Genomic DNA, 27,500 nt, shown 5'->3' with positions numbered 1-27,500 from the left:
AATGTTTTACAAGTCATAGGATTAACCTGTTACTGCTGGGTCATATGTATAGCCATCATAACAAACCACTTCATCTGCTGGATACAGCTATACGCGTGGTGACAGCTAGAGTGCGTGGAGCGAGAAGTTCAGCTACATGTCGCAGACTCCCGCTCCCAGCAGGACAGTTGCCAGAAATCACCAGAGTCTATGATGCTGAGAGATTTCTAATACCATCACTAATTGATTAATTTATATCTTCCCTTCATTTTTTAGGTACTCTGTCAGACACTAGGAGCTATCGGAACTGACAACAGCCTCACTGTCAGCACTGATGGAAAACACCTTGTGCTTTCATGCCTCTTTTGCCTGGCGGAGTGGGTCATGCGCATGCCTCAACAAGTACTTATTCAACCTATGCAAGACAAACATACTCTACTTCAACATGTATTCAAGGTTTGTAGAGAGAGCTGAGTGGAACAAAGATTCATCAGTGAAATTGTGCATATTAATGGTTAGATGTGAGATTGGATGTACATTGAGAGATACATTTTTTATGGTGAAATATTGATTTGCTTGAGTAGGTGAAATGGTAATTTGTTTTATACTTTATTGCATGGAAGATGTGATTTATTGTAAGGAAGGTAGGATGGCGGCTTATCTTGGGAAATTAAATAGGCAACCTAAAATTAATGGAGATATACGGATTGGTGGTCACAGAGTGAGCATTGCATGTGTAAATGTCTCATAGTCTCTGTGTTTACAACTAGTTTATTGTAATAGTTTATGGGACTATTTAGACTGGTGTATTTTTCCAGGTGCTTCATGTTATTACCAGTGGTAAAAAGAGCAATCATATAAAATCACCCAACATAGAAATTGTGGATTTTGAAAGCCATGTCCGGGAAGATTTGGGCAGGAGTGGGAGTGTGGATTCCTCAACCTGGGGAGACTCCCTCAAGAGGTCTTCCTTCCCTGCGTCGTGCACTTCCACCATAAAACTAGCTGCAAGATCGGTAAGATTTAAGTGAAATCCTTAGTAATCTGCATTTGAAATTAAAAGTATTGATTTCAGAGTATTAAGTAATTACGAGTCAAGCACAAGTGAATAAATAAATCATAAGTGAGTAATTAAATGATTGAATAAATAGATCCAATTTTCTGTATTCCAGATCACAAGTCACATCATGAACCACTTATGGCATTTCCCTCTGGGTGTGGGAGCACAAAGGCTTTCTTCATTGGTGGTCGAAGGAGATGATGTCCCTGGTCTTTCTGGAGATGAATTGTCATCTGAGGTGTTCCTTTCACCGCACATTCAGCTTTTTGCCCTCAATCAGTCATGTTTGTTGTCTCTGGTTCAGCTTCCAGCACTGCAGGTTCCAGGAGGGGCAGCCACTGCAGGATTCAAGACACCAAATTCAGAGGTAGCATTTGTAGTTGTAGTCATTCCACAGGTGTTTTGTAAATGAAGCGAAATATTGTGTATTTTGTATGCAGTACCTAAAAAAGAGGAAGGATTATAGATATCTAATTTTCTCCTTTTCATCTGCAGGTGAGACTCATCATGCGGGATCTCTCTGGAAAGTTCTCATGGGATGCTACCCTTCTCTATGCCCCACCTAGTGAGTGCATGGCCGACCCAGCCATTCATGTCCACCACCAACAAATGAAGCAGTCGCAGCAGTTGCAAGCACAAGCACAACAGCAACCGAGCATGTCTCCTGGAGTGAGTGATTTTCTTAGTGCATTATTTATGTCTGTGGCAAAGTTTGTATTAGTGTCATTGTATTGTTACCATTGCAGGATTCCTGATGTAACAATTACTAGCATCATTATTTGATCATTAATGATTATAATGAATAGGATGGTTATATTGATCATAGTAATTAGGAATAATGTTTTTATTATTAGTCATTTTCGTGATTTCTCTTTCAGGCTACAACTGGACCCCCTCCACCACTACCTGGTTACACAGGTTTAGGAGTTCAGTTCAGTTCGGCAAGCAGCTTGGAGCACCACACCGGGAGCCGCGATGATATCATGTCTTCCTCATTTGTTGTGACATCCCCCCCAAGGCACACCCTTCGGCACCGACCACCGGGGATTTTGCCAACACATGAAGATTCGGCAGAGGATCTGGACAACTTGGATGATGTATGTTGCTGGATGACATGAGTTGCTATAGGGGGGAGATGGAATGAGATGTTAATGAGTTATCAGCAGCATGTTCTGTATTTTTGGCTCTTCATTATATATCTGTATATACACATATTTATTTATATTATAAGGCAGTTTTGCTTCACTCAAATATTTGTGTTGAACATGTTGAAACTTGTTTCTCCAGCTATTGAACTATGTGGGTCATACAAGCCCAGAAGTGCTGGAGCAGTTTGGCCATGCATTGAATGAAGCTGTAGGTCCTCCACCAACACTTCCCATTGAGTCTCAGCATGATGCTATTTCAACCATACTCAATCAGCGCAATGTGGAGAATGAGTTCTTCTGCAGACACTCTTCTGATATGAAGTAAGTGGAAGAGAGTTTATGGTAAGATTAACCCCTTCACGACGGGTCACGTCTGTAGACGTCATAACAAACCGCTCGAAATGTGGCGTGCGACTGTACGCCACATTGGCGCGCCAAAACACTACAAGGTGGCAATTTGGCTTGATGTACCGAACTCCAGCACTCAAAGTCGGCGTGTTGCCATTGATTGCCAGAGCGTAGATTTTTTTTTGTAGTTTTCTTCACCCGTCACCAAGGGGTTAATACATATGTTCATTTATTTTTCTGTTCTTATATAAATGTATAATTCTTGCGTGCATGCAGTTGTAACTTCCAAAACATAAATACTCAAAAATGACATTCACATCCACTTATATGTATGCACATATATATGTACTTGTAGTTTATGGTGTTTATTATTATCTTCTGTTATGTGTAAGAACTGCATCCTGTTATTGGCAGTCCAGATTGGGTCTGTAGATGTTTTTACAGAATTTAATGTATACTTGAGTGCTCATTTCTAACCAAGGAACCAAACCTATAAATCTCTTGTAGAAAGTAAGGTGCAGTGATTTACCATATATACATAACTAAGCCCACACATTGTAGGATGGATCTTAGAATGGCCAGAGTCATACCATTCTCTGACTCATAAAGAATGTGTATCTGTGCCAGTGCATTTCTGTTTTATGCCATTTTACTGATTTATTGATTTTTTTCCCCTCTCAGCATGGTGTGTCCAGAAGTCCGTTGTCCAACCCCAGTGGAGTCACGTTCAGTGTTCCAGCAAGGGAGGCTTATCTTCGACCAATTGGGATTGGCATCGTGGGAGAAGCGGAAATCCATTCACACGCTCAAGAAGAATGACAAATTACTGCGCGAGCTGAAGAACTTGGATAACCAGGTGTGTTTAGACGTATGTTGGTTTGTGTGACTACAGAGTAAGAGTTTGATATTTGTAAATCATTTTATAACTGTTCCTTGAATTTGTTCATTTAAGTGTAATATATATATATATTTATTATGTTTTTATGGGAATTTGAAATAATATTTTTATATTTGCTAATATTTTTATATTTGCTAATATTTTTATATTTGCCAGACAATATATTATGCAATGAAGTGAACTTTACGTTTCAGAAATGCCGAGAAACCCACAAACTGGCTGTTATATATGTAGCAGAAGGGCAGGAAGACAAAATGTCAATCCTTAGTAACAGTGGTGGATCTGCTGGCTTTGAGGTGAATATAGAATATAAAAAGTAACCTAAATGGTGATGAATATGTTTATAAATCTTGCTCAGTTGTTTTGCTGTATATTATGATTTGTTTTTCGAAAGTATTAGAAAATTATATTGCATTTTTTTTGCATTATGAATTTAATAGTGACCTTGGCTTTATTGTATTTTCTGTTACTGTTACCATATACACACTTTGAATGATTGAATTCAAGATAAACTAATACATATACATTTTATATACTTTCAGGAATTTGTAGGAGGACTTGGCTGGGAAGTAGAGTTAGCCACGCACACAGGATTTATGGGTGGACTGCAGCGAAATGGCTCAACAGGAGAGACTGCTCCTTACTATGCTACATCACTGACTGAGGTCATCTTCCATGTATCAACCCGAATGCCTTCGTACTCAGAGCAAAGCATGTTGCAAAAGGTAGGTTGAATGTGGCTTGATAGTGAATATGAAACCCATAACTGTGAAATACTGCTATTAATATAGATTCATTCTAAATTTGGTTACAGTTTGTATTTCAAGCATCTGATCATGGTGTGATTGAATCTGTAACACAAAAAATGATATGATCCATTGATGCAAAAGGATCACATAATGATTACTTGTATATGAAAAAAATCCTTTTTTTAGTATGTCACCTTGATTATGGAAAGTATGGGGAATTCTTAACCAGAGTAGTATGATTTCTCTCCCATCATCTTTTTTTCAATCATGGGTTTCCCCTATAACTTGATACTTTCTTCTATTTTATGAAATTTGTATTAGCAGTATGATTTTTTCCTGCAGACTCGCCACCTTGGCAATGACGAGGTACACATCGTTTGGTCAGAGCACACGCGTGACTATAGAAGAGGCATCATTCCTACAGAGTTCTGTGATGTCCTTATTGTGATTTACCCACTGCCAAACCAGCTCTACCGGATACAGATTTCAACAAAGCCAGATGTGAGTTTGTTGTAACTTTTATTTATATGAAAGGAAGAATTCTTGAAGGATTTTGGAAAGATGAGTTAGGGGTCTACTTGTCAAAATTCCGCTGTGCTTTCTGCTTTGAGTCTGACTGATCTTTGTTGACAGTTCTTATCTGTGGACACTTCCAAAGTCTGAAATTGTTTGGAACAGTAGAGTATTTTATTTTACAAGAGAGAGAGAGTGAGTGAGTGTGAGTATGAGTATGAGTATGAGTGAGAGTGAGAGTGAGAGTGAGAGTGAGAGTGAGAGTGAGAGTGAGAGTGTGTGTGTGTGTATGTGTGTGTGTAAAATGTTGATATTTATAGTTTTTCTTATAAATTGGTTTATGTACATGTGTACATCAGTTGTGTATTTATGTGTAATTATCATTTTTATAGGTTCCCTTTTTTGGCCCATTATTTGATGGAGCTATGGTAGCTCACAAGGTCTTGCCAGGCCTAGTGCGCAGCACAGCAATCAATGCCTCAAGAGCCAAACGCAGTAGATTGGCACTTTACCAGAACTTGTGAGTATATGGCTTTTAAATTTGCTGCAATGGGTTGTGAGAGGGAGGATGCCTTAACCATGTCTTCATAGACTTGTATGGATAGAGATTTATGGGAAGTCTTGTGAATAATTTGGTAAAAAACATATTTTTCATTTGATGAAGTTCCGTAGTGATACTTTTCAAAGTTAGGAAGCATTTATGTTAATGTTTGAAGTAGACTAATTTCAAGGTTTGTTCGAACTCAGATTAGAAAGAAAAGCCAATGAAAACATTCTTGACAGTGAAAAAAAATAAAAATAAATAGATAATGTAATGTGAGTATAGATTATTGTGATTGACTCTAAAATCCCCTCAATACAGCTATGAAGAACGAGCAAGAGCTCTTGACACCATCATCGAACAGTATAGTGAACCCACAACCTTCGAGGCCTTTATATCATCTGTCTACTGCCCCGTCTTCCCCGCGACATTCACTTCGGGCCCAACTCGCGCCTCAGGTGAGTGCTGTTGCTTCTCGAGGATTTATCAAAGGCACCGAAAGGGCCAAGAAAGGATGGAGTGAAATGGTTGTTTTGTTTGTTCTGATGTCAATGGTTGTGATGTTTTTTGCACAAGTATTATCAGGAACTATGTAGAAATATTATAAGGTTGTAAGGAATATTTGAAATATAGTGATAGTTCAAGATAGTAATCCATAATAGAGGAATTATAACAGTACAAACCTATATTATTAAAGGGCTTGGTATATCTGCTACTAAACATGGATGTTAAATGACTCATCCGTTGAAATCAGTTGCTGCTGTTTTAAAAGAAATCCACGAATTTTTCGAGGTGAAGTCTATCATGACTTGGAGAACTGATATTAATTTATTAATATATATTTTTGGTAGAAAGGAAAAAAAAAGTTCTTGTTATGAAAGTGGAGAGGGCAATTATTCTTATTCATTTTGCAAATGAAAAGAATTGGTTTAATTGAGCTTCTTGCATGTTTTAAAGAAAAATATTGCTGAACCCATGTGCTTCAAACCGTTTGGCAAAATGTGATTAAAAAGCTTTTATTGTTTGTTTATTATTTTTAATGGTTTTTAATAAATATGTTTTGATATGCCATGGTGAAAGATCATTTTCAAACTTGCAAGGTTTATTTAGCAAGAGTAGAATTTACAACAAAATTATACAGAATTGGCCAAAAGGAGCCTAGACATTTTCCCGCAAAATTTTCATTTACTACCAGATGTTGACATTGCAAAAACAATAATTCTTTCCTTTGGGGAGGTAATACAAATAAAGGCTTTTCACTTCCCTCATATGACACAGATAAAAGTAGATCTCCAGGTAAGCAGCAGTGGATTAGCACCTTGAGAACGAGCCAAGGCATCACTGAGATGAGTGTGTTTTTGCTATTATGCCTTAGTTTCCAGATGAGTTCTTAGATGCAATTGAACATATGCAGACGCACCTACCACCTCCACGGATACCTTGGTAACCGAAACTGCTTGCGAAGAAGTTTTTAGCAAATTGTTTTTAAGCCATTTGTCATGTTAAGAATGGCATGACAACATTTTGGATGAAATGTACAGAAGGGGAAAGAAAAAAGAAAAAAAATTATAGTTTTATTGCTGGTTAAGTACTTGTGTCATGACAAATTATGATTAGGAAAGAGGTGTCAAGTTACTTTTTTTACAACTTTGACTTGAATGATATTTAGTTTCAGAAAGGTTATATTAAAAAGGGTCTTCCTTGTGATATCTTCAGTACTTCTTGCTCCAGAAGTTACTTATGTTCAAATATAGGGTATTCATGAGAAGGTTATTAAAAAAGTTCAGTGAAAAAGGAAGAGAGAGCTAAAATAGAAAGAGAGAGATGGGGAATAGGAGAGAGATATAGAAGTACATATTCCATTTAGTATTCAAAGCAAATAATTATCTGTTATTGTTTAAATGGAATTACAATAATAGAAGATCTAGGGCCATTATATCTGTTATATTTTTTATGGAGTTTAATAGTGAGAAGATAAGTTTTTGTAAAGAATTTTTATTATTACTGAATATGAAAGTGTTAATACAGTGCATATCCAAGACTTTGCAAGATGCAGATGTGTTGTGGATATTTGGACAATTTTCAAAATGTCTTGCATATGTGATTTTTTAAATATTTCTTAAATGAAGTAATTAGGGAGGTTAAAGTAGGTTTTGGATATAGTTTTAAGCCCATTTTGATATTCCCTCACACTTGCTCTCTCATTTGGATCAGTGTTTCCTTATAGTTAATTAAGCTTGCATTAGAGGATACTGATGGGAAGTATATCACTAAGCGTTTCTTGTAAAATGCATACACACACATGAACACTTTCACAAATGCATGCATGTATACACTACACTACACTACACTACACTACACACACACACACACACACACACACACACACACACACACACACACACACACACACACACACACACTCACACACTCACACACTCACACACACACACACACACACACACACACACACACACACACACACACACACACACACACACACACACACACACACACACACACACACACACACACACACACACACACACACACACACACACACACACACACACACTCACACACACACACACACACACACACACACAGACACACACACACACACACACACACACACACACACACACACACACACACACACACACACACACACACACACACACACACACACACACACACACACACACACACACACACACACACACACACACACACACACTGCAGCACAAACTTCAGTATCAATGCAGAGAAGCTTTTCTGTCTAATAGTTTTACATAGAGAAATATGTAGATTCGTAGGGTGTCCAGATGTTTGCCAAGAAAGGAAGGTATTTATACTTCTCCATAGAGTAATTTCCAGCATATCTGTACAGGATTGATTATGTAGGGATGGATAACACTTGAGTTGCATGGTATGTGTAATAGCTCCCATCCCCCCACCCCCCCCCACTCTACCAAACATCCCCTTTTGATAGTCTTACTTACCCTTTAAAAAAACAAAACAAAAAAACAATGCAACTTCTTCAGCAATTTAATAACACCTTGATAATTATGTGTATTTTTCCATAGCACCTGCTGTTAGTATTCTTCTCATAAGTATTTCTTGTGCTGGCTCAGTCTAGATCATTGTTCAGAACTGTATGATTTTTCACAGTGTTGTGTGTATTTTGCTGGAAGTGTCTGTTTCCCATAGATTATAAGAATGACACGATCTTCAGGCAAAATCCATCATGAAGTGAAAATGAAATACATACTGTTATTCAGTTGCATTATTGTTCTGCAAAGTTCCCAGCCAGCATCTTGCCAATTGCTCCATACCCTAAGCTTGCTGTGCACCATTCTGTTGCAACAGGGAGCATGCTGCCCTACAACCCCAGTGAAGAGGACCTAGTGTAACTCAGGCCTTGTAATCGTACTGGTGCTGTGAGGTTGGTTATCTCAGGAAGAAAGCTTTTAATTAGCATGCAATAGCTCACCTTTTGGAAAGAGTAGCAAGTCGTTTGTGCAGGGTTATATGCACACACTATTGCTTTCTATGTATGGTACTTAGATGCAGGTATTTCTGTAGCAAATGTTTCCAAATTTTTCTCTTTTACCTCCAGAATTTTCCCCCCTTATATATAAATTTTAGACCACGTAGTATAGTGAATAGCATCAGTAAATTACGTATGTAGTAGTGTTGACCAACATGTTTTGGAGTATATGTATATAATGCAAAATTTTGATTATGATTATAATGTCCTAATGTTATTAGGGCATTATCGTGCTCTGTGGGATGTCATGTCTAAATATTTCTCCTCTGTAGATGTCTCAATGTCATTGGTATTTTGTTGGCTACTTGTTACCATTATTTCTGTGGGAATAAGCAAGATTTTCTCCATCTCATGTATAGCAAGATATGGAGAATGAGTATTGTTGCAGTTTCATATCATGGGTAAATTTCAACATACCACAGATTGCTTTTCTTGTGTAAGAGAGTTTTTGCACTGAAATGAGTGGTAGTCCTGTAAACTTAGTGCAGTTTGTTGCATTCAGACCCTTCTAGATAATAGGTTATAAAGTAGGTACATAAGATGATAACATAAATGCGGGCAGAAATGCAGTTTCTCTAAGGAGAGAGAAGGAACATCAGCTGCAAGGATTTTTATTGTTTGCTTTTAATATCATTGTTTGATTTGGTTTTTATAACAGGTTAGGCAGGAATAGTAAGGATACTTATTGTAATTATATATATAAAATTAGGAATGCGTTCTAGAAAAATGCAGCTTGATGTAGGAAATATGATTTATATTTTTGGTTTTCCCTTCTTCACTAAATAATCACATGAAGTAAATTTCTGTGAAAATAAATTTCATTGAGTGAAGTTGAATCCAGTATATACTTAAAAGATATTAATAATATATATATATATATATATATATATATATATATATGTAGAATTATTGAATGACAACTGAACAGTATTGGGTAGTACTGATTAGGTAATACAGGTGGTAAAGGCTGCACACTTGAAAGCCACCTTTGGCATTATTTAATAGGATGATATTGAAGATATTTATGCACATCTCAAACTGGTGGAAGCAAGATACTTAATGCCTATAAAGAATAGAAATGTTTTTAGGACACTGTCATGAGGAAATGAATTTTTTGTATTTTTTCTTTCAGAATTACCTTTTACTGTATTTGAAAAGCATATATAGATGTTGCAGGTCAGAAAAGCTGATCAGTATCAGTACAGTTCATATTAATAAACGAAAGTACTATCAAAATAAGAATATATTCATCCTCATTAATACAGTATGAAGTTACCATGTTTCTGAACTAAGCCATGGTACTGTTGTACTGTATCACTGATGCATGATATGGACTGTGAGTCTAAGTAAGCTTTGATTTTTGGGTAGATAGCATATGATATTTTGCTTTAGTTGACTGTAATACTATTTATATGGATGATTTGAAACGAACAATTTACTTCATATAACACTCAGATGTGCACATGTACATATACATAAATGCATACACACTCATGCACATGTATGTGCATGTGAAAGACAAATATGCAACCACAAATGTTTACACATAAACATACAACAAGACACATACACAAATGATATACACACATACACACGGATCTGCACATACAGGATATGAACATGAGCACAACACACACACAACTTCTCTCTCACTCTCTCTCTCTCTCTGGCTCTGTCTCTCATAGTGATTCTGGCACTTCCATTTTCCAGTTTTGATATATTGAGACATTTTATCTCTGACCTTGTGTGCTGACTATTAATCCAGTCAAACGCTCTTTCTAGGGACTTCTTTCTCATCGCGGGTGTTTGACTCCTCCATGGGTGGCTTCGGTGGTGGCTCAGGGGTGTCGGGACTCGCGGCAGCCCTCCTGGACGACCCTCAGCTACCCCCTGGCCCCCCCCAGAGACCTCCACTGACCAGGCCCACCAGCTATTCCACTGGGGAGCAGCACCACCTTCGAGAGAAAGCAAGGAGTAAGTGTTCACGAGGTGGATTCTGATGTGGTAGAGCAGGCTGTTTTTATTTTAGTGGATTAGGTTCCTTGCAGCATTTTTTTCTGTTTATTTATTGATTGGTTTTCTTCTGATTTTTTTTAGTGTGCTAGATTTTTGCAGCAGCATTTGTTTATCTATCTTATTTGATGTGTGTCTTAGTATGATTTTCTTATAGCAGTTGTACTTTTTATTTTGCTAGAAGAGTTGGGCAGTTTGTGAATGATTTTATGAGTGTTGATTTCATATCTTGGTGTAGGAACAGACATTTGCTAAAAGTTTAGAATGCTTCATGTATGATTGTTATTTTTTCCCCCCGAATATTCGTAAAGGTGAGTGTTGGCAAGACTTTTTTTTTCTTGAGGGTGTTAAGTGATGAGTTTTAGACAAGGTTAAAAAAGAGAGATAGTGTTGTTTAAATAGGGCAGTGAAGGTGGGTATAAATAGAAAGAAAGCAAAGGCTTTAACTTAAATTTGGTGACAGAATCTTAAAAGTGTAATTTTCAGTATTCTAAACAAATAAGATGGTATTCATATTCTCTTTCTTGCTGCCATAATGTGTGAGAGAGTAGGAGACTCGAAAGGAGCGGCAAGTTTGATCCTAGCAGGAAAAACAATTGTGTGGATGTGGTTAGTTTTCTGTTCATGATGTAAACCATAACAGATTTCAGGACTATTAGCACACCACAGTGCAGCACACCTTTAAACTCAGTGCTGGGAAATATTTTGGTGCCCCTACCTAGGTTGTCAAAGAAGTAGAAGTCACAAGAGTTAATGAGTAAATGAGGAATGTAAAAGATGGGAAAGAAGACTGTCATGGAAGCAACTTTGTCACATGAACTTGAAAAATCTGGAAGTAGTGTCTGTTAACTTGAATAGTGGCATTATGTACAGTGTTTGGTTGTGTCGTGTGCTTTTCACTGGGCACACATCTAATCTATAAATCACCAATTCTGACAGATGTTTATTTTTATTTGTCAATTTGTCGTCTTTGGTAGGTTCTTGGTGATTTTTAGATATACTGTATATAAATAGGAATGAAGTTGATTTTAAGTTCCTTTATTCATTTATAATCCTTCCAAGTACCAGACTGCATTATTTCCCAAGAGTACAAATCTTTTTCATTGGTTTGATAAGGACATTTTGTAATTTTTCCAGAATATATATCCTCTTCAAAACTTTTGTTAAATTCAAGAGCATTGAAAACCCTTTTTTTTTTTATATTTCCTGGCTCTGATTGAAGGTTTGGTCTATATGGACAAATTGAATTTACTTCTGGTAAAAATTGTGTGGACTAAAAAAAAAATTTTGTCAAACAAGTGGCCACCACAGAGAAACTGTTGGCTGCTAAGGGCAAACAATGCAGTGTGGTGGAAGGAGTTCAGGTTTTGTGAATGTGAAATATTGGTACAAAATCCTAATACATACACTTCCTGTGCTAGTGTCGATATATTTTTGTATTATAGTTTTATAATGATTTTGTGATGAGGGCTGTCATTGTCTTCATGAGGCTGCTGCTGTTGTTGATTTTAGCTTGTTTTATTTATTTAATTACTGTTTTTGTTCTTGTGTTGTTGTCTTGTTGTGCATAATGAAAACTTTCTTTGTGTGTGTGTGTGGATGGTATTCATTGCTGTTTTACTTATTTGACATAGGAAAACAACCCAAAAAAATTAGTATACAAAATTGTGAAATAAACAAAGTTAGCTGTATTGAATGAGCAAAAGAAGCCTATACAACATTAGGTAACTGTGGCACATATGAAATAGTTCGGTGTCAGGGTCTAGGAAATCAATTTTATAAAGTCAGTTGTTATTGATACAAATATTTCAATCTATATTATATCATTAAAAAAAAAAAAAGGTGAAAGGTAGTTCACTAACAGTTGAAGTCATTGTGTCTGGTTGGATGCTGCAACTATGATTTGGAATTGAAAGAAATTTTGAAATAGTAATTGAGAGGCAAGTTTTCCTTCAGGCTTCCATAGTCTGAGTGTGGTTCAGACTTTTTTTTGGAAAAGAAAAACTACAGTCTTCATTAATAATGAAAGAAGAAAGGCTGAAGCACACAAGATGTTCGTGAAAGTAATTTAGAGCAGCAAAGGATAAATCTTTAAGTTACAGCACTGTTCTTCTCTTCTTTATGTGTGATTTTGGTGACGTGTGATTTTTTTTTCTCTGTTTACGAATTTCAGTCAAATGTATTTGTTTACATTAACTTTGAAACTGGATATTTATTTTTGTTTACATCTAGTTTTATGATTGTCAAAGAAATATTTCATACTTTCATGATCATCTTTTGAAGCACAGAAGTGTATGTAATATCCTATCAAAGTAAGTGATATTAACTGCTCACAGGAGTTCGGCAAATGCTGGGAAGCATTCGTCGTAACTCTGCATATAGCAAGAGCTTCCCCATACCCCATGGAAAGTTGAACAACAATTACAGCCAGCAGTGCTGCGAATCTTGTGAGACATCAGATAGGTGTGTTGTGTGGTGTGTGTAATGTGTTTTTGACAGTGCTTTCACAGTGTTTGTGCATGACGGTATATGGTGATTGGACAGTTTGATTCCAGCACACATTTTGCTCTTTATTTTTCTTCTCTTTGACATTATTACATACCCTCTTTCTTCATGCAGTTAATTCTGAAATGTACATTACTACTAAATGAACCTTCTTTCGTGATAACCACTTAGTGCGACAGTAATTATAATTGATTCCTCAGCCTGATATCTACACAGTAACACCATGGTATGCTGTGTATGTCTTACAACAAAAATTCCTTCAGATCCCTTACTGTGGAAATGTAAACGAGTTCCTTGGAGGTTGTCATTCAAGGAAATATCTCGTGATTTGAGTTGCTCCTGTTTTTATTTGTGTTATTGTGGTGTTGATGATTTGGGTTGTTTTCGTTTTGGTGATTGGTTTATTTCTATTTTTAACAAAACTTTGTGTTTGTTTTTAATGTTTTGGTTATAAACTGTTTTCTTTTTACCCATTTTGCCTTAAAAAAAGATGTGTATTTTTTTCTTATTTCAGTGATTTTTCTGTTTTCTTGATCAACTACGTTGCTGAGAGATCTATCTACAAGGTTTATTTAAATGGTGTTACACTGATTTAATATCATTTCAAGTTAATTTGTCTTAGTCTCTCACAGTGAGATCCTTTAATTTTGAAGATATTTTGAAGGATTTCCCAGTCCTATTACTGATATTGGGAATTTTATTTTCATGTAAGATACATGTTTCTGTACTCCAAAGAAAACATACATGGCTACATGTATATGCACATGCACATGCACACTGATAAATACTAAAACGTATGTTACCAGAATGGCTACAATTTTTTTTTTTTTTTTTTTTTTTTTTTGGTTAAATTGATTCATATTTTATGCAAGAACATCTATATTCTTGTTAATTTTTACTTTTTTACAACAAAATACACGGAGGAGGAAACACAACCTTCCTCTTTAATGAGCTGTACGAGAATTGTGCATTCACAACAGTTTTATAGTTGATTAACCCCTAAAGGAAAGATTCAGAACTGTGTTGAGGAGGGCAGAAAAAAATGAGATGAAAGTTTGTGATAAAGAAATGGAAAATTGAACTGGTAAAGTAAGGCTGTTATCTTTTGCCCAGTATATGATACACAGTTTAACAATACTATGCCCATAGGTAATGGTCATGCATAAATGTGATGATTGCTAAGTCATTCTTTAAGGGTTAAGAAATGAGCTTTATTGCATCTTCAGACTTTAAAGGAGACACACAAGTTTGCTTGTTTTCAACACTTCTTGTGAATTAATGTTTATTTTGCTGATTTTCTAGTGAATACCAAAATTATTAATAACTGTTTATTAATGTGAATACAGTGACATGTAAACATTATTGAAGTGAACTGTCAACATTATTGAAGTGAACTGTCATAGTAATATAAAAAAAAAAAAAAAAAAAAAAAAGTACAAAGTTTCCTTACTTACTACATTTCTTTTTACCAATATTGTCTGACTTTAATTCTGTATTTATTTATATAGTTGTTTTTTTTACTTTGTTTTTTTCTGATCTTTCAACTGTCATATTTTTCTTGTATTCTGTTATTTTGACAGCCATCTTATTGCAAATTTTGTTATTGCCAAGTCATTACATAACTATATGATGAGTGCCTTTACATAACATAAAATACATCATTGTTTATAGTAACTTGGTGTAAAGGGAACGATATCTACTTAATTAAGACCAGACTTTGCATGAGTTAGAGACTAGAATATTTATATGTATTAAAAATAAAGTGAGATGCTATTATTGCATGTTTGATCATGTATTATTAGTTAATTATTCCCACTAAACTCGTTCTCAATTATAGTTCTAATAACTCATGAACAGTTAAATGTGGAATTGTCTAGTCTGTTTACGTCCTATCACACGTTTACTAGTTCATAGTGAATGTTTATGAAAGACAGCACTTAAAGTCTTGAAGTAGTCGGTCTGTCTGTATTTCCAGAATAGATAATAGATTATTGTAATTACAAAAAATTGCCTTTGCAGATAATACATTCTATGCTGGGAAATTCTATTATAGATGTTGACATGTAAGATAGAGCTAAAACTGTCATTTGAATATTCTCTCTTGTGTTTAGAAATGTGACTCCTAAGCTCTTCTATTGGGTAATGGCTTAGCAATGTCTGTTCATGTGCTATTTCATTTTTGTTTTTAGCCAACAGACTTTTTTTTTTTTTTTAATCACAATATGGTAGGAGCTCTCTAATTCTTTGTTGGTTGTGTTGCTGAAACAAGATTTTTCTCCTTTGAAACTTTGCTCTGTCAACACAGGAAAAGACATGCACACAAAAGCTCATGTCCCTTTTTGCTCTTGTTAGTTTTATTACTGTTATCATTAGTTATTATTGATATGATTGTTATTGGTATCATTACTAATTATTGTTATTATGGTTGATATTATTAGTTTATTATCATTATTTTCTTGTTTGTTATTATTATTATTATTAATATCATTGTTGTTATTGTTATATTTGTTATTATAATGATAATAATAATTTTTTGTTATTATGGTCATTAATATTATCATTATCATTATTATTATTATCATTATTATTATTATTATTATTATTACTGTTATTGTTAATGTTAATGACAATAATAATTTAAAAAAAGGAAATATTATTTTCTTTTTTATTATCATTGTCATTGTTGATGTTATTATTATTATTATTATTATTATTATTATTATTATTATTATTATTACTATTTTTTTTTTTTTTTTTTTTTTACTATAGCTATTACACCATCTTCACTATTGATATTGCTACTATTATCATCTTTGCCATCATCATTATTATTAGTATTATTACTGTTTAGGATGAATTGGTAAGAAATTGTAAGAAACTTTTATAAAACACCTCCAAGATCTGATCAGAGCTAATTTTGGCCTCGTCCCTCACTCAGGTGTCCTCCTGATGGACCACATAAGCAATGATGACGGGAGCGGCTCGTCTCCCCGCGGCAACAAGAAGCTCTCCTTCAAGACCCCTCGCAAGGTGTCCTCGGCGGTGACCTCAGCCGGGGCGGCCGCAGCTGCCACCACCCCCCCTGAGAGCCCCATGCCCCCACCCAGGAGGCCTAAGGATGGAATGCATCATGTTAATCTCAAGAAATAGAGTGGGCTTTTTTTTTTTTTTCTTATCTTCTGTGAAGGTAGTTTTTGATTGTTGTTTCTTTTAAGTCTTCTTGTTGTCTTTGTCTTGGTCGTCATCCCCCCCCCCCTCCTTTTTTTCCTTATTTGCTGCAGGCAATAGAGAGCACTTTTTTATACAATAGCAATTTGATTGAAATTTATTGGTCGTCGGCACTCTTGTATGTTTTAAGTTCTGATTGCCAAAGGAAAATTGTTAAACATGGTGGCAACGATGAATATATTGTTAATGACCACATTTAGAAAATTAATGTGATTTCAAAATGCTAAAAGTGACCAAGTATGACAAATTGCAGGTTATTGCTCAGTGGAAGTCTGTCTGTGCTTACAAATAATTTCATACAACTGCAAGCAATTCTTTCACCTCAAGTCTTGTGAGATGTTTCACATAAGGACACTTGTGAAAGGGAAATAAAAAATGTGTTTGCTGGTGAAGTGACTGATGTATAAACATTCTTATAATATTATGGATAATATTTACTTTGACAGAATATTCTGAATTATTCTCTACCTAGATAGCTTAAGATAACTGATGCATCTAACTTATTATGTATGTACTATTGCAGTACAGTGCTGAAACCTATATGGAAAGGAGAAGGAAAGTAGAAAGTTACAAATGTTAATAGCAAGCAAAATGGTTTTGCCTCGCTGTGACTGGCAAGATTCTCTATAGTTGGATGTTGAAATGCTAATGTTCATGGCATACACTTGTGATTATGAATTTTCTTTGTGAAAAATGTTTTTGAACAGAGGAAGGGAGGATAGATAATTTTCAATCTTTATTTCCTTTGATTAACTTGCTTTCTTTGTCGTGAACTAATTTAAGTTGATCCAGCATGGGGAGAAGAGGTCTTTAGTACTGATGTAGATTTTTTATCTTATTTAGTTCCTCTATAGTTTGTTAGTTTGAATTATACTGCTGTGGATACAAAAAACTCAACTGCATGATGTATATATAAAAGTAATCATGACTTGAGATGTATCATTTTTTTTTTTTTTTTAAGGAAATTTGTAAACAGTTTGCCAATTATCATTATATTTGAGGCAATGGAAAAGGAAAAGATGTTTACAGTATCTTTGTAAGAAGGTTTAGGGTTGGACAGAATGGAAAAGATCTGTGTTTACCATGAGAATTACCATTTCACTCAAAACTTACTAAATGCCAAAAAGAAAGTAAAAAGAAAAGTATATAAGCAGGTCACATATTTGCTAATAGTAGATTTAAAACCTAAACTTGACAGTAGGTGGACTTTTTGGTACCAAGGAAGGGAAAGGAGGGCAGTTGCAGAAGTTGCTGCATTTGTAGTAGGTATGAAAGGGTTTAAACATTGCTTCTATAATTACCAGGGAATTTGAAGAAGAAAAAAGGAGCTTTTGATTGCAAGTTTCCCTCTTGGTCACATGCAAGAAGCACAAGGTCTGTGAATATAGAATGCCTTATTTTTACACAGTGAAGGTAATGTAGGTAAAACAAAACAAAAAGTAAATTTATAATTAGAAGGGGCTTTCAAATAAATTGTCTTGAGTTTGCTATTGCTCACCAAAGCTTTAGTTCTGCATGGCTATGAGGAATACATGATTGGTTCTTAACCTGATTATCTAAACTTGGAATATGTTTGATAAATGATATTAAGATGAAAATTCATTGATTTTTTTTTTTTTTTTTTTTTTCAGCAGACTTTGTACTGTGATAAATGTATTCCTATATTGTTGTGCTGGAAAACAGAGAAGAAACAAATCTGTTGCATTTACTAATGCATACTCTGAGTGTTAGTGATTTAACAAACTTAAGTCATTTGGTCTGTCCAGAGAGAGGTTTTCAATCTGTAACCCATGTGATGAGTCTGTTTCAGGTGGTCTTGATAATGACTGTTATATACCATGCATTGTTGGCTCAAGAACATGCAACCATGCACTCATGCAGACACACACATGCAGACAGGTACACATGCAAATAGACACTTGCATGCAGATACACATTCTTGCAGACAGACACATGCTTGCAGATAGGCACACACATAAATAGACACACCCACACATACAGATAGACACACAGAGGCACACAGACACATACACATAGAAACAAACAAACAGACAAATGAACACAGTAACTCACTCAATATTATGCTTTAAGAGGTTTGTGATGAAACAAGAATTTCTCTACATTTGGTTACTATTTATAAAATTGATATCAAATGCACTAGCAAGAGTAAATGTAAACTATGGTTATTAATTGTTTTTGAATGCAAAAAGAGATTATATATATATTTTTCATCATTGGTGTTCTGTATGTACAATTTATCAATAGTTAGGAAAAAGGGTTCCTGTGTAGCATGCCAAAATAAGGTGCAAAAATGTTAGATATTAATGATATCTAAGGACCTGACAGAGCACGAATCATATTTGTTAAGGCTTGGAACTGTGAATAGCAAATTATTAGTCAGGTAGAAAATCATGCCAATTCTTGCACATTATAAGATAGCAGGAATAGATATTCACGGATATAGATAAGTGGAGATAAGTCTGATTGCAGGAAAGTACTATATATTATTAATGTGGATTAAAGTATTCCTGTAACCAGATGATTAAGATTACATTTCAATTTACTCTCAGCTTTCACAGTGAATTTATGGATGCTCACTGTCTTCTCTTCATCTTCGTGAGATGAAATGTGATGCCTTACACATCATTTCTTCCATGCATAACTTGTATAAAATTTTATTTATGATTATACAATGTAAACAGACAACAGTGTTCATTTATGGAAATCTTAATAGTAAATGTTTCAAGTGGCTTGGAACCTGTCCACCTTTTTTGAGTATCCTTGTTAGTATTCAAATGAAAAAAAGAAATCTTGGCATGTGTTGTGAAAGGCTAACACTCTTAAGGATATACTTTTGTTATGATTTAGTGGTCCTTGTACTGCTATACTACTACTGCTACTGTTCAGTCTTGCAAGATTGAAGATATAAACACAACCAAAGACTTGTTGTCATTTAAGGAACACAGATCTGCTCCAAGTAAATGTTTTGATTGTTTTGGGAGAAATTGCTTGCTTTGTAAGATTTGCTTTGTGTCAAAGGGTTTGTGTATGTAAGTTGAATTATTATGAATACAGCAATTTACTCTTGCCTATAGCAATGATTAGTAAATTTTTGTACTTAGGGAATGCCAACATTTTTTTTCTTGTGGTGTATCTGTAGAGGATTGCAGTATAAGTTGTATATTGTTCATAACCACCGGCTTTTGTGGATTACTGAGAAGCACAAAACTACAATTTTCTTATCCCCTGTGCTGTCAAATTCCAGTGAAAGATATTTGCAATTAGTGTGTTACCACCTGTGACAGAGTTCCTAGTTGTGTGGTGTACTAGAAAGAGGTTTGCCAGTGACAAGGAGTGAAAACTTTAACTTGACACTTGACGTAGCCTCTCCGTGATCATCAATAATTTGGTTTTAGTACACCAGCAGCCTAGTGGTTCTGTAGTGGTCCTGTTAAGGCTGTTGAGGCCAGCTTTCATTCGCTGTTAATCATCGATATGGCAGGATCGGTAAATATAACATTTAGGTTATTACGTAAGGAGTACTTAATTTATCTTTTTTTTTTTTTTCTTCTTCTTCTTTTATTATTATAATTATTTTTAGGAATGCTGATAACTGTAGTTCAAATAATACTTCCACAGTCTCTGTATTGGTTCCAGTTTCTGAGATCATCCTACTTGTACACACCAATCATCACAAGAATCAAAAGATACCTGAATTACTTCTACAAGTGATGGCTAAAGCTTTTTGAATTATTTTATAGTTATGTTGTTGTTGTTTTCCTTTCATATTATTCTCTTTTCTTGATGTATATACGTACTTACCTCTGAAATCACTTACGTATTTTAAGAAAGGAATCGATGGTTGTTAGATGGATGTTTTCCTGTAGGTTTATTTTTATTTATTTTATTTTTTTTATATATATATATTTTTAAGGTAATTAGTTCTGATTAATTTAACCTTCGTATCATATAAAATCGTGAATCTTCTGTCAAGCTGAAAGTTTGTTTTGCTCGTCTTTTAATTACATTATCCTTCATGTGATTAAGTGGGACAATCCCCTTCGACAAATCCTGATAATTATTTTTTTGTAATTTTCCTTATGAGACGTGTTTTCACTACAGTGGATTCCAGTTATAGAGATAGATATTTTCAGCTTTAAGTTACTGGTTTTAGAAGGAGATTTTAGTGTAATTTAATGTGATTAATCTTGTAAGTATTTCTACCAGTGTTTATGATCTATTTTTTTATATTTTATTTATTTATTTATTTTTTTTTCTAATGTGAAATCATTTGCATGCTGTGGCACAAATAGCACAAAACATTACATTTGTGTCACTAGTTTTAGCAGTCTATTTTATTATTTTTATCTCTTTTGTGGTTGTATTTTATTATTATTTTTTTTTTTCATTTTATTTTTTTTACTCTTCCTTTATGTTAATTAGGTGTTTAAAAGGAAACTTGATAGAAAATCTTGTATATCTTCAATACTCTGTGATACTATTCCTTCCTCAGATTAAAAAAAACAAACAAAAAACAAAAAAAAGATGTGTTTAGAGCTACGACTAGTAAAAAAAAAAAAATGAAGAATCCTTAAAAAAGAAAAGGAAAAAAAGAAAGCATTTCCAGACTTTCTTTCTTCTGCGCAGAAATGAGAAGTTGTAGGAGTTTTCCCTTTTCTTGCTTTTCTTTTTAATAGGGGACCAGATTCTGCTGCGTCTTGTGTGTGAAACGACTCTAAGAAGAAAGTGGATTTCTCTCGACTTTGTTGTTGCTTCCATCAGAGCGGCAAAGACCGATTTGTGTACCTTTTCGGAAAGGGAACCGTTTGTATTTAAGAGATGGCATGCGTTAATTCTTCCTTTTTACTCGTTTTAGCGATTTTGGAAGTGGTACATAAAATAACAGTTATGTAGTAAATTTGAACATCAAAATCTGTGAAGGCCCCGACTTCCTTAGCAGTATTATACACAAAGACTGAACAGCAGTTTAGCGTTACTTTTCAGATACTGGTCATTATGTTGCCAATAACAGCTTCAGAGTGTAAAGACTGGCATAGGGCTTAGTGCTTATGCAATATCTATCCATTTTGCCTAGCTGTTCTTGCAGTATATTCAGCATTTTCTTCTGATTGCGGTGGATGTTACTATTATTTGAAATTAAAATTGCCCACTGTGATTAATTACCTATGTAAGTAGTATATATATTTTTTTTGGTATCATGAATTTGCATATAGCTACTGTGTTGAAGCTTACCTTGTATATTTCTTCTCAGGAGGATGCTTTATGTTACACAAATCAAAGGTGAACTGCTAATATAAGGTTGATGTGTGGAGTATGGGTGGCATTGAAAAGGAAAACGAGGTCTGTTAGAAATCCAAAATTCCTCCTTGACTGCCAATATATTGTGTGTCAAGGAAGTTTTAAATGTGAACTTCTATTGCTTAAGATACAACGATTGTGATTTGTTTAAAGGTTCGTGAAGAGGAGTGATGATGATTGTGTTGGACCTGGCAAGTTGAATGTGTGTCTGATTATATTTATTGAGGATTTTCAGTAAAACTTCTTTTCGTTATTGTTGACAGAAATTGTAGATGAATATTTTATATTTCTATATCATTAATTAAATTAATTATAAACCCACTTGACCCAGAAAAAATGCTGAATATTTTACCAGAAATCACAAACCATTCCATCTTCCCTATGCTACCTTGTACATGTTGTACATAGGAGTTTCTGTACATCTTAACTATTATGTATATACATATATAAGAATAAAATTATAGTTCTAGCAGTGTTTTAAATTATACCTTTTACAATTTTTTGAATGAAAGGGATGGTGTACCTGGGTAATATATATAAAGTTGAAATACGAAGTTACAAGTAACTATTAAGATTATTACGCATTATTTTGTGCAATGCAGCTATAAAAATCAACATTTTTAAATATCAATAATCTTTACTTGAAATGTAGATTCTAAGAAAAGGATTAGAATAAGCCCTATTGTGCCATTTTAACGAATTTATTTTGTTACACCAGGATAATCTAAATAATAACTGATTTCCCAACTAGTGCAACAAAGAAGTAAATAAGAATAATGAATTCTTAGTAAATTGTAATCTAATCTGATTGTAATACTATTGTTGTGAATAGAAAAATCCTAAGCCACTGAATAGTTTGAAGTTGCTTTATTTAATGGTACAGACAGACAAGTTTTAAAATATTTTTGAGAGTGGTACACTCCGTTTATTGCTGTTAAATTAATCATTCGATGCGATAGCATGGTTCTGCCAGTGAACTGAAGTAATATTGAAGGAAAAATACCTAATGATGAATTTTAAATCGCTTGTATGTAGGAAATGATATTTAGAAGAGGAAAGGGTAGAACACGTTTTCTTGCTAAATCACTCTTGTTCCGATAATACTTGAAATTCAGTATGCTACAATATATGGATAAAAATATCCTTACAAGTGACATCAGTTTTCTCATCCGTAACAGGGATAAAGCATACTGTGGGAAGCTACAAACTGGTGAATTTCGGAGACGAGAGAGAAAAAATGCAGCGCTTCCAACGAGAATGCATGAGAAACGCCCATTTGATGTACCTTTATAGAGTTTTCACAAGGCACTAACTCCTATGGCGCAGGTGAGTGTGCAGATATGTAATAAATACTAATCAACGTGAAATACTGCTACACTAATGAAGTGCTATGACTTGCAGGGGAAAGAGGAGGAGGCAAAAGAATGGACGAAGGATTATATGGAAAATTAGAGCGAGTAGGAAAGGGAGAGAAAAAGAAAAAGAAAAAGAAAAAGGAAAAGGAAAAGAAAATGAAAAAAAAAAATGGAAATGGAAAAGGAAACGGGAAAAAAAGGTAAGGGAAAGAGAGAAACACGAAAAAAAAAAATCGCATCCTTTCATGTCAATTCCTTTCCACCTTATTTGCTTATTGCAGCCTTGGGCACCGTGACTGTCTAAACATTCCTAGCCCGCCGAGGTCTCCGCTTTCCTGTTTGAGAGTCCATCAAAATTCTCAGCCGAGTCCGGGGTCAGCGCCTGTGTCGTGACGCGTGAAGCTTCCTCTCGGTTGCCATGGAAACCGGGCGTAAGGCAAATTCCAAGATAAAGACTCGCTGCCGTTTAAATAATCATAGTGATGACTTTGGAATATAAGAGGGAATACAGGATAATAGACTGAAAATTTAAATATTAGATGAAGGGGAAGATAAAACGTGGTATGTAAATTAAAATAAATAAGACTGAGAAGCATTTATTCACATAATCATACATTTTAGGATAATACGACGCGCCACTTCATGGCTCGCCACACTACCTATGGTTAAATATCGAATAATCGCTCACTGTTATATCATAAATGCCCAATAGCCCTGGTATGTCATAGGGAAACGTTAAATCTTGATGGTAATAAGTGAATATTTTATATCTTTCATACATGCACGCTAAAAGACAGACAGACACACACACACACACACACACACACACACACACACACACACACACACACACACACACACACACACACACACACACACACACACACACACACACACACGTCCTATGATGTATATATATATATGATTTTATTCCTTTTCCTTTTTTCCACATGCCACGCAATCGTATGTGTATCCTATTCTGTACATGTATGTATGTATGTATATGTATATGTATATGCATGTGTATGTGTATGTGTATGTGTATGTGTATGTGTATGTGTATGTGTATGTGTATGTGTATGTGTGTGTGTGTGTGTGTGTGTGTGTGTGTGTGTGTGTGTGTGCGCGCGCGCACGTGCGTGGTTTACGTTTATTTCTTTTTTATCATTATTTTTATATATATTTTTTCTTCTTCAAAATGAACAAAGTAAGACTCATTCACTAGCGTTTCTTGGACTTCGACTTCCTTCGAGCTTCTTCTTGTCCTTCCCTCGGTTCTTCTTCTCCTCCATCTCCTTGTGCTTCCTCTCCTTCTCCTCCTCCATCTTCCGCCTCCTCCTCTCCTTCTCCATCTGGCGCCTCCTCATCTCCTCCTCCTCTCACTCCTTCCTCTCGTCCGAGCGCTTGGCTCTCACGCCCCCTCTCTTGGCGCCCTTCTGGTTCTTCCTCTCCTCCTGCCTTTCCTTCTGCCTCAGCCTCAGCTTCTCGGCCTCCGAAGACCACGAGCCCTGCTCCTTCAGCGGCCCAACCAGCTGCTGAAGTCCGCTCACGCCCACGGCGGTCGTGGTCACCAGCTGCGGGTCCAGCAGCGAGCTCCACACGCGAGGGAGATGCTCCACGAACTGGCTCTTCATGGGGCCCGGACCGGCCACCACGATCCCTTCGACCATGGGGGACTTGTCCTCCGAGAGGAAGGTCCTCTCCATGCGCTCGTACACCGCCTTCTGGTGGTTCAGGCGGCTCTCCTCCGCCAGCCTGGCGAGCGGTTCTGAGACTGGCCCGTGTTTGTTGGCCACGCCGAAGCTCTTGTCGAACTTCACCTCGAACGAGGCCAGCGTCCCGAGTGCCAGAGCGTGGTGGTCGCCCTGGATCTCCACGAAGCCCGTACTCCGCCTGTTCTCCTGCGTGACACAGGAAGGGGTGGGATCCTTGCATCAACGCCCAGCAGAGAGACCTCGTCCTGGTCCACTCCGAAATCCTTCCTCAGAGAAGGGATGTCGGCCGACTTCAGCTCGACGCCGTGGCCGTCGGCGACGGCAGGGATCATGGCGACCTCGAAGTTCGAGCCCAGCTTCTTCTTGAGGCCTTAGCTGGTTCGCTTGAGGGCGAGCACCTGCTTCTCGCGGCTAAGCTTATCCATTTGAGGCGAAGCCATGTTAGCGAGCTCTCTAAATCGCTTGCTTGCAATCTGTGATCAGCAGTGGTGCAGGTGCGACGGCGTCTGCGGACAGACGGGAAGCGCGTCTTACCTTTGCGAGTGCCAGGTGAGAGGGATGCACGACAGACGTAACCCTTGAGTAACGAGTTTAGCATTTGTGTTGCGCGATTTCGCATTTGTATAAAGAGAATATAAATGTTATCATTTTGTAATTATATAATCTAATAAGAAACTATATACGATAGAATGGAGGGAAAAAAAATCAACCACCTAATTTTCTTATTACTCAAATTAAAGGAAAATTGGAAAAGTAAGCGAAAAATTCTGAAAAAATATTTTTTCACATTTACATGTCACGGCGCCATTCTGTTTCTGAAGAACAAAGATAAAAAGTGGCAAAAGTTACTATAAAAACGTTCATCGCTTTGCTCGAAGTTTCAAAGATTATACTAGTATCTAGAGTTTCCCTTATATGGAAGACATTCTCAGCGCGAAGAAAGAGAGAAAAAGAGTGATTTGCGAATGGCGGCCCAGTTATGATTCGCAGACCTATTGGGAAACTTTTACACTGAAACCTGATTTTGAAAACAAATCTCCCCAAATGACGAATGCAAAAATAACGCAAAAAAGGTGTCAGAGAAGCAAAATATATATAACTGACTTACAACAGTGAGAAGAAAATGACGAGAGCGGGAGAGAGAAGAGACGGCGATCGCACAACACAAAAAAAATCAATTTGAAATAAAATCTACTTCATTTTCATGATAAAAATGAGGATTCCTGATTTTTTGGTTTTGTTAGTTAATTTCTAAAATACAAAGTATAAATTATAAAGTGTATTTAAAACGGACAGTTTGATAGATGCAGCATAATTTTTTTTAACCCTTCAGGGTATGTTATGATAACCCGCACTTTTCCCTAAAAATGAACAAATGCATATATCTAATTTCCGCCTCCCCCCCCCCCCCCTCTCTCTCTCTTAAACTAGTAGATATATTAGATTACTGAACGTCTTATTTGTGAAACTGTATCTTCAATTTGAAGTATTCCCAAAAAAAAGAAAAGAAAAAAAAAATGTGTGTCCCATGTTTGTATGACGGGGGGGGGGGGGGGGGGGGGGGGGGTAGGAATCCACCTGGAAGACGAGGGGGGGGGGTGGGGGCGCCAACCTGAAAAAAGTTTGGGAACAATGATTGATATATACGATATGTACTTTATATACATCCATATCTCTCTATCTCTGTCTGTCTGTCTGTCTGTCTGTCTGTCTGTCTGTCTGTCTGTCTGTCTGTCTGTCTGTCTGTCTGTCTGTCTGTCTATCTGTCTATCTATCTATATATCTATCTATCTATACACACACACACACATATATATAATGTGTGTATGTGTGTGTGCAACGATAAGCTAAACAAATAGGAAGGTGTCCGCAAGTCCAGTCTCACCAAAGCAGTCGAGGGCGCGACGCGTCTTCGAGCGGCCGTCCCCAGAGGGCCAAGACAACGGTGCTTTTAGCATCACGGATAACTCATCTACATATTCATTAAACCTCTAAAATACTAATTAAAGCACTGATAATGGTCGCACGAATAAACAAAGAATATTTAAATCTACGCTAGCTCTATATAACAGCTGAATTACGGTCACGGAAAGCGATACACGAATTAAGAATATTTTCAAGAAAGAATAGTTTTGGAAACATCTTTAAAATAGTTTTCCATACCATATAAGCTGTCAAAGAGGTGACAAATTAATTTTCATCCATAAAATTGCTATCTGTTTTACGCCTCCCAACTTTTCTTCATTGATAAACTCTCCATTTCCACCTTCATATAAAATTCTTCCTCCTACCCACATGCGTCCTCCCTCCTCCTTCCTGCCCCCTCCCTCTCCTTCACCTTTCTTCCTCCTCCATCCCTCTCCTCTTCCCCCTCTTCCTCCTCCATCCCTCTCCTCTTGATCCGGCTCCTCCTCCTGCTCCTGCTCCTCCTGCTCCTGCTGCTGCTGCTGCTGCTGCTGCTGCTGCTCCTCCTCCTCCTCCTCCTCCTCTTCTTCTTTTTCTTCTTCTTCTTCCTCCTCCTTTTCCTCCTATTTCTATTCTTCCTCTCCCCCTCCTCCCTTTCCTCCTGCTTCTCTTTT

General features: G+C 36.2%; 1 protein-coding gene across 3 annotated transcripts in view; it reads left to right on the top strand.

Moving 5' to 3' along the window:
* Window positions 1-22,320, top strand: part of LOC125030835 (ral GTPase-activating protein subunit alpha-2-like) — a 44,264-nt gene extending 21,944 nt beyond the window's left edge. For 2 of the 3 annotated variants that reach the window (XM_047621157.1, XM_047621149.1), the window contains 14 exons: window positions 256-435; window positions 798-995; window positions 1,152-1,406; window positions 1,535-1,708; window positions 1,918-2,136; window positions 2,327-2,508; window positions 3,217-3,391; window positions 3,628-3,729; window positions 3,976-4,158; window positions 4,525-4,683; window positions 5,088-5,215; window positions 5,558-5,694; window positions 10,569-10,760; window positions 16,243-22,320. In XM_047621157.1, the coding sequence (XP_047477113.1) occupies window positions 256-435; window positions 798-995; window positions 1,152-1,406; window positions 1,535-1,708; window positions 1,918-2,136; window positions 2,327-2,508; window positions 3,217-3,391; window positions 3,628-3,729; window positions 3,976-4,158; window positions 4,525-4,683; window positions 5,088-5,215; window positions 5,558-5,694; window positions 10,569-10,760; window positions 16,243-16,454 (2,496 nt within the window). In that variant the 3' untranslated portion in view covers window positions 16,455-22,320. Of the gene's footprint in view, window positions 1-255; window positions 436-797; window positions 996-1,151; window positions 1,407-1,534; window positions 1,709-1,917; window positions 2,137-2,326; window positions 2,509-3,216; window positions 3,392-3,627; window positions 3,730-3,975; window positions 4,159-4,524; window positions 4,684-5,087; window positions 5,216-5,557; window positions 5,695-10,568; window positions 10,761-13,135; window positions 13,263-16,242 lie in introns of all 3 variants that reach the window. The other variant, XM_047621167.1, reaches the window with a different exon arrangement.
* The last annotated feature ends 5,180 nt before the right edge of the window (window positions 22,321-27,500 follow it).

This window comes from Penaeus chinensis, chromosome 2 (assembly GCF_019202785.1).
Source record: "Penaeus chinensis breed Huanghai No. 1 chromosome 2, ASM1920278v2, whole genome shotgun sequence".
Classification (NCBI taxonomy): Eukaryota; Metazoa; Arthropoda; class Malacostraca; order Decapoda; family Penaeidae; genus Penaeus; species Penaeus chinensis.
The sequence above is the reverse complement of the archived record's forward strand: the minus strand, read 5'-3'. Positions and strand labels throughout refer to the sequence as shown.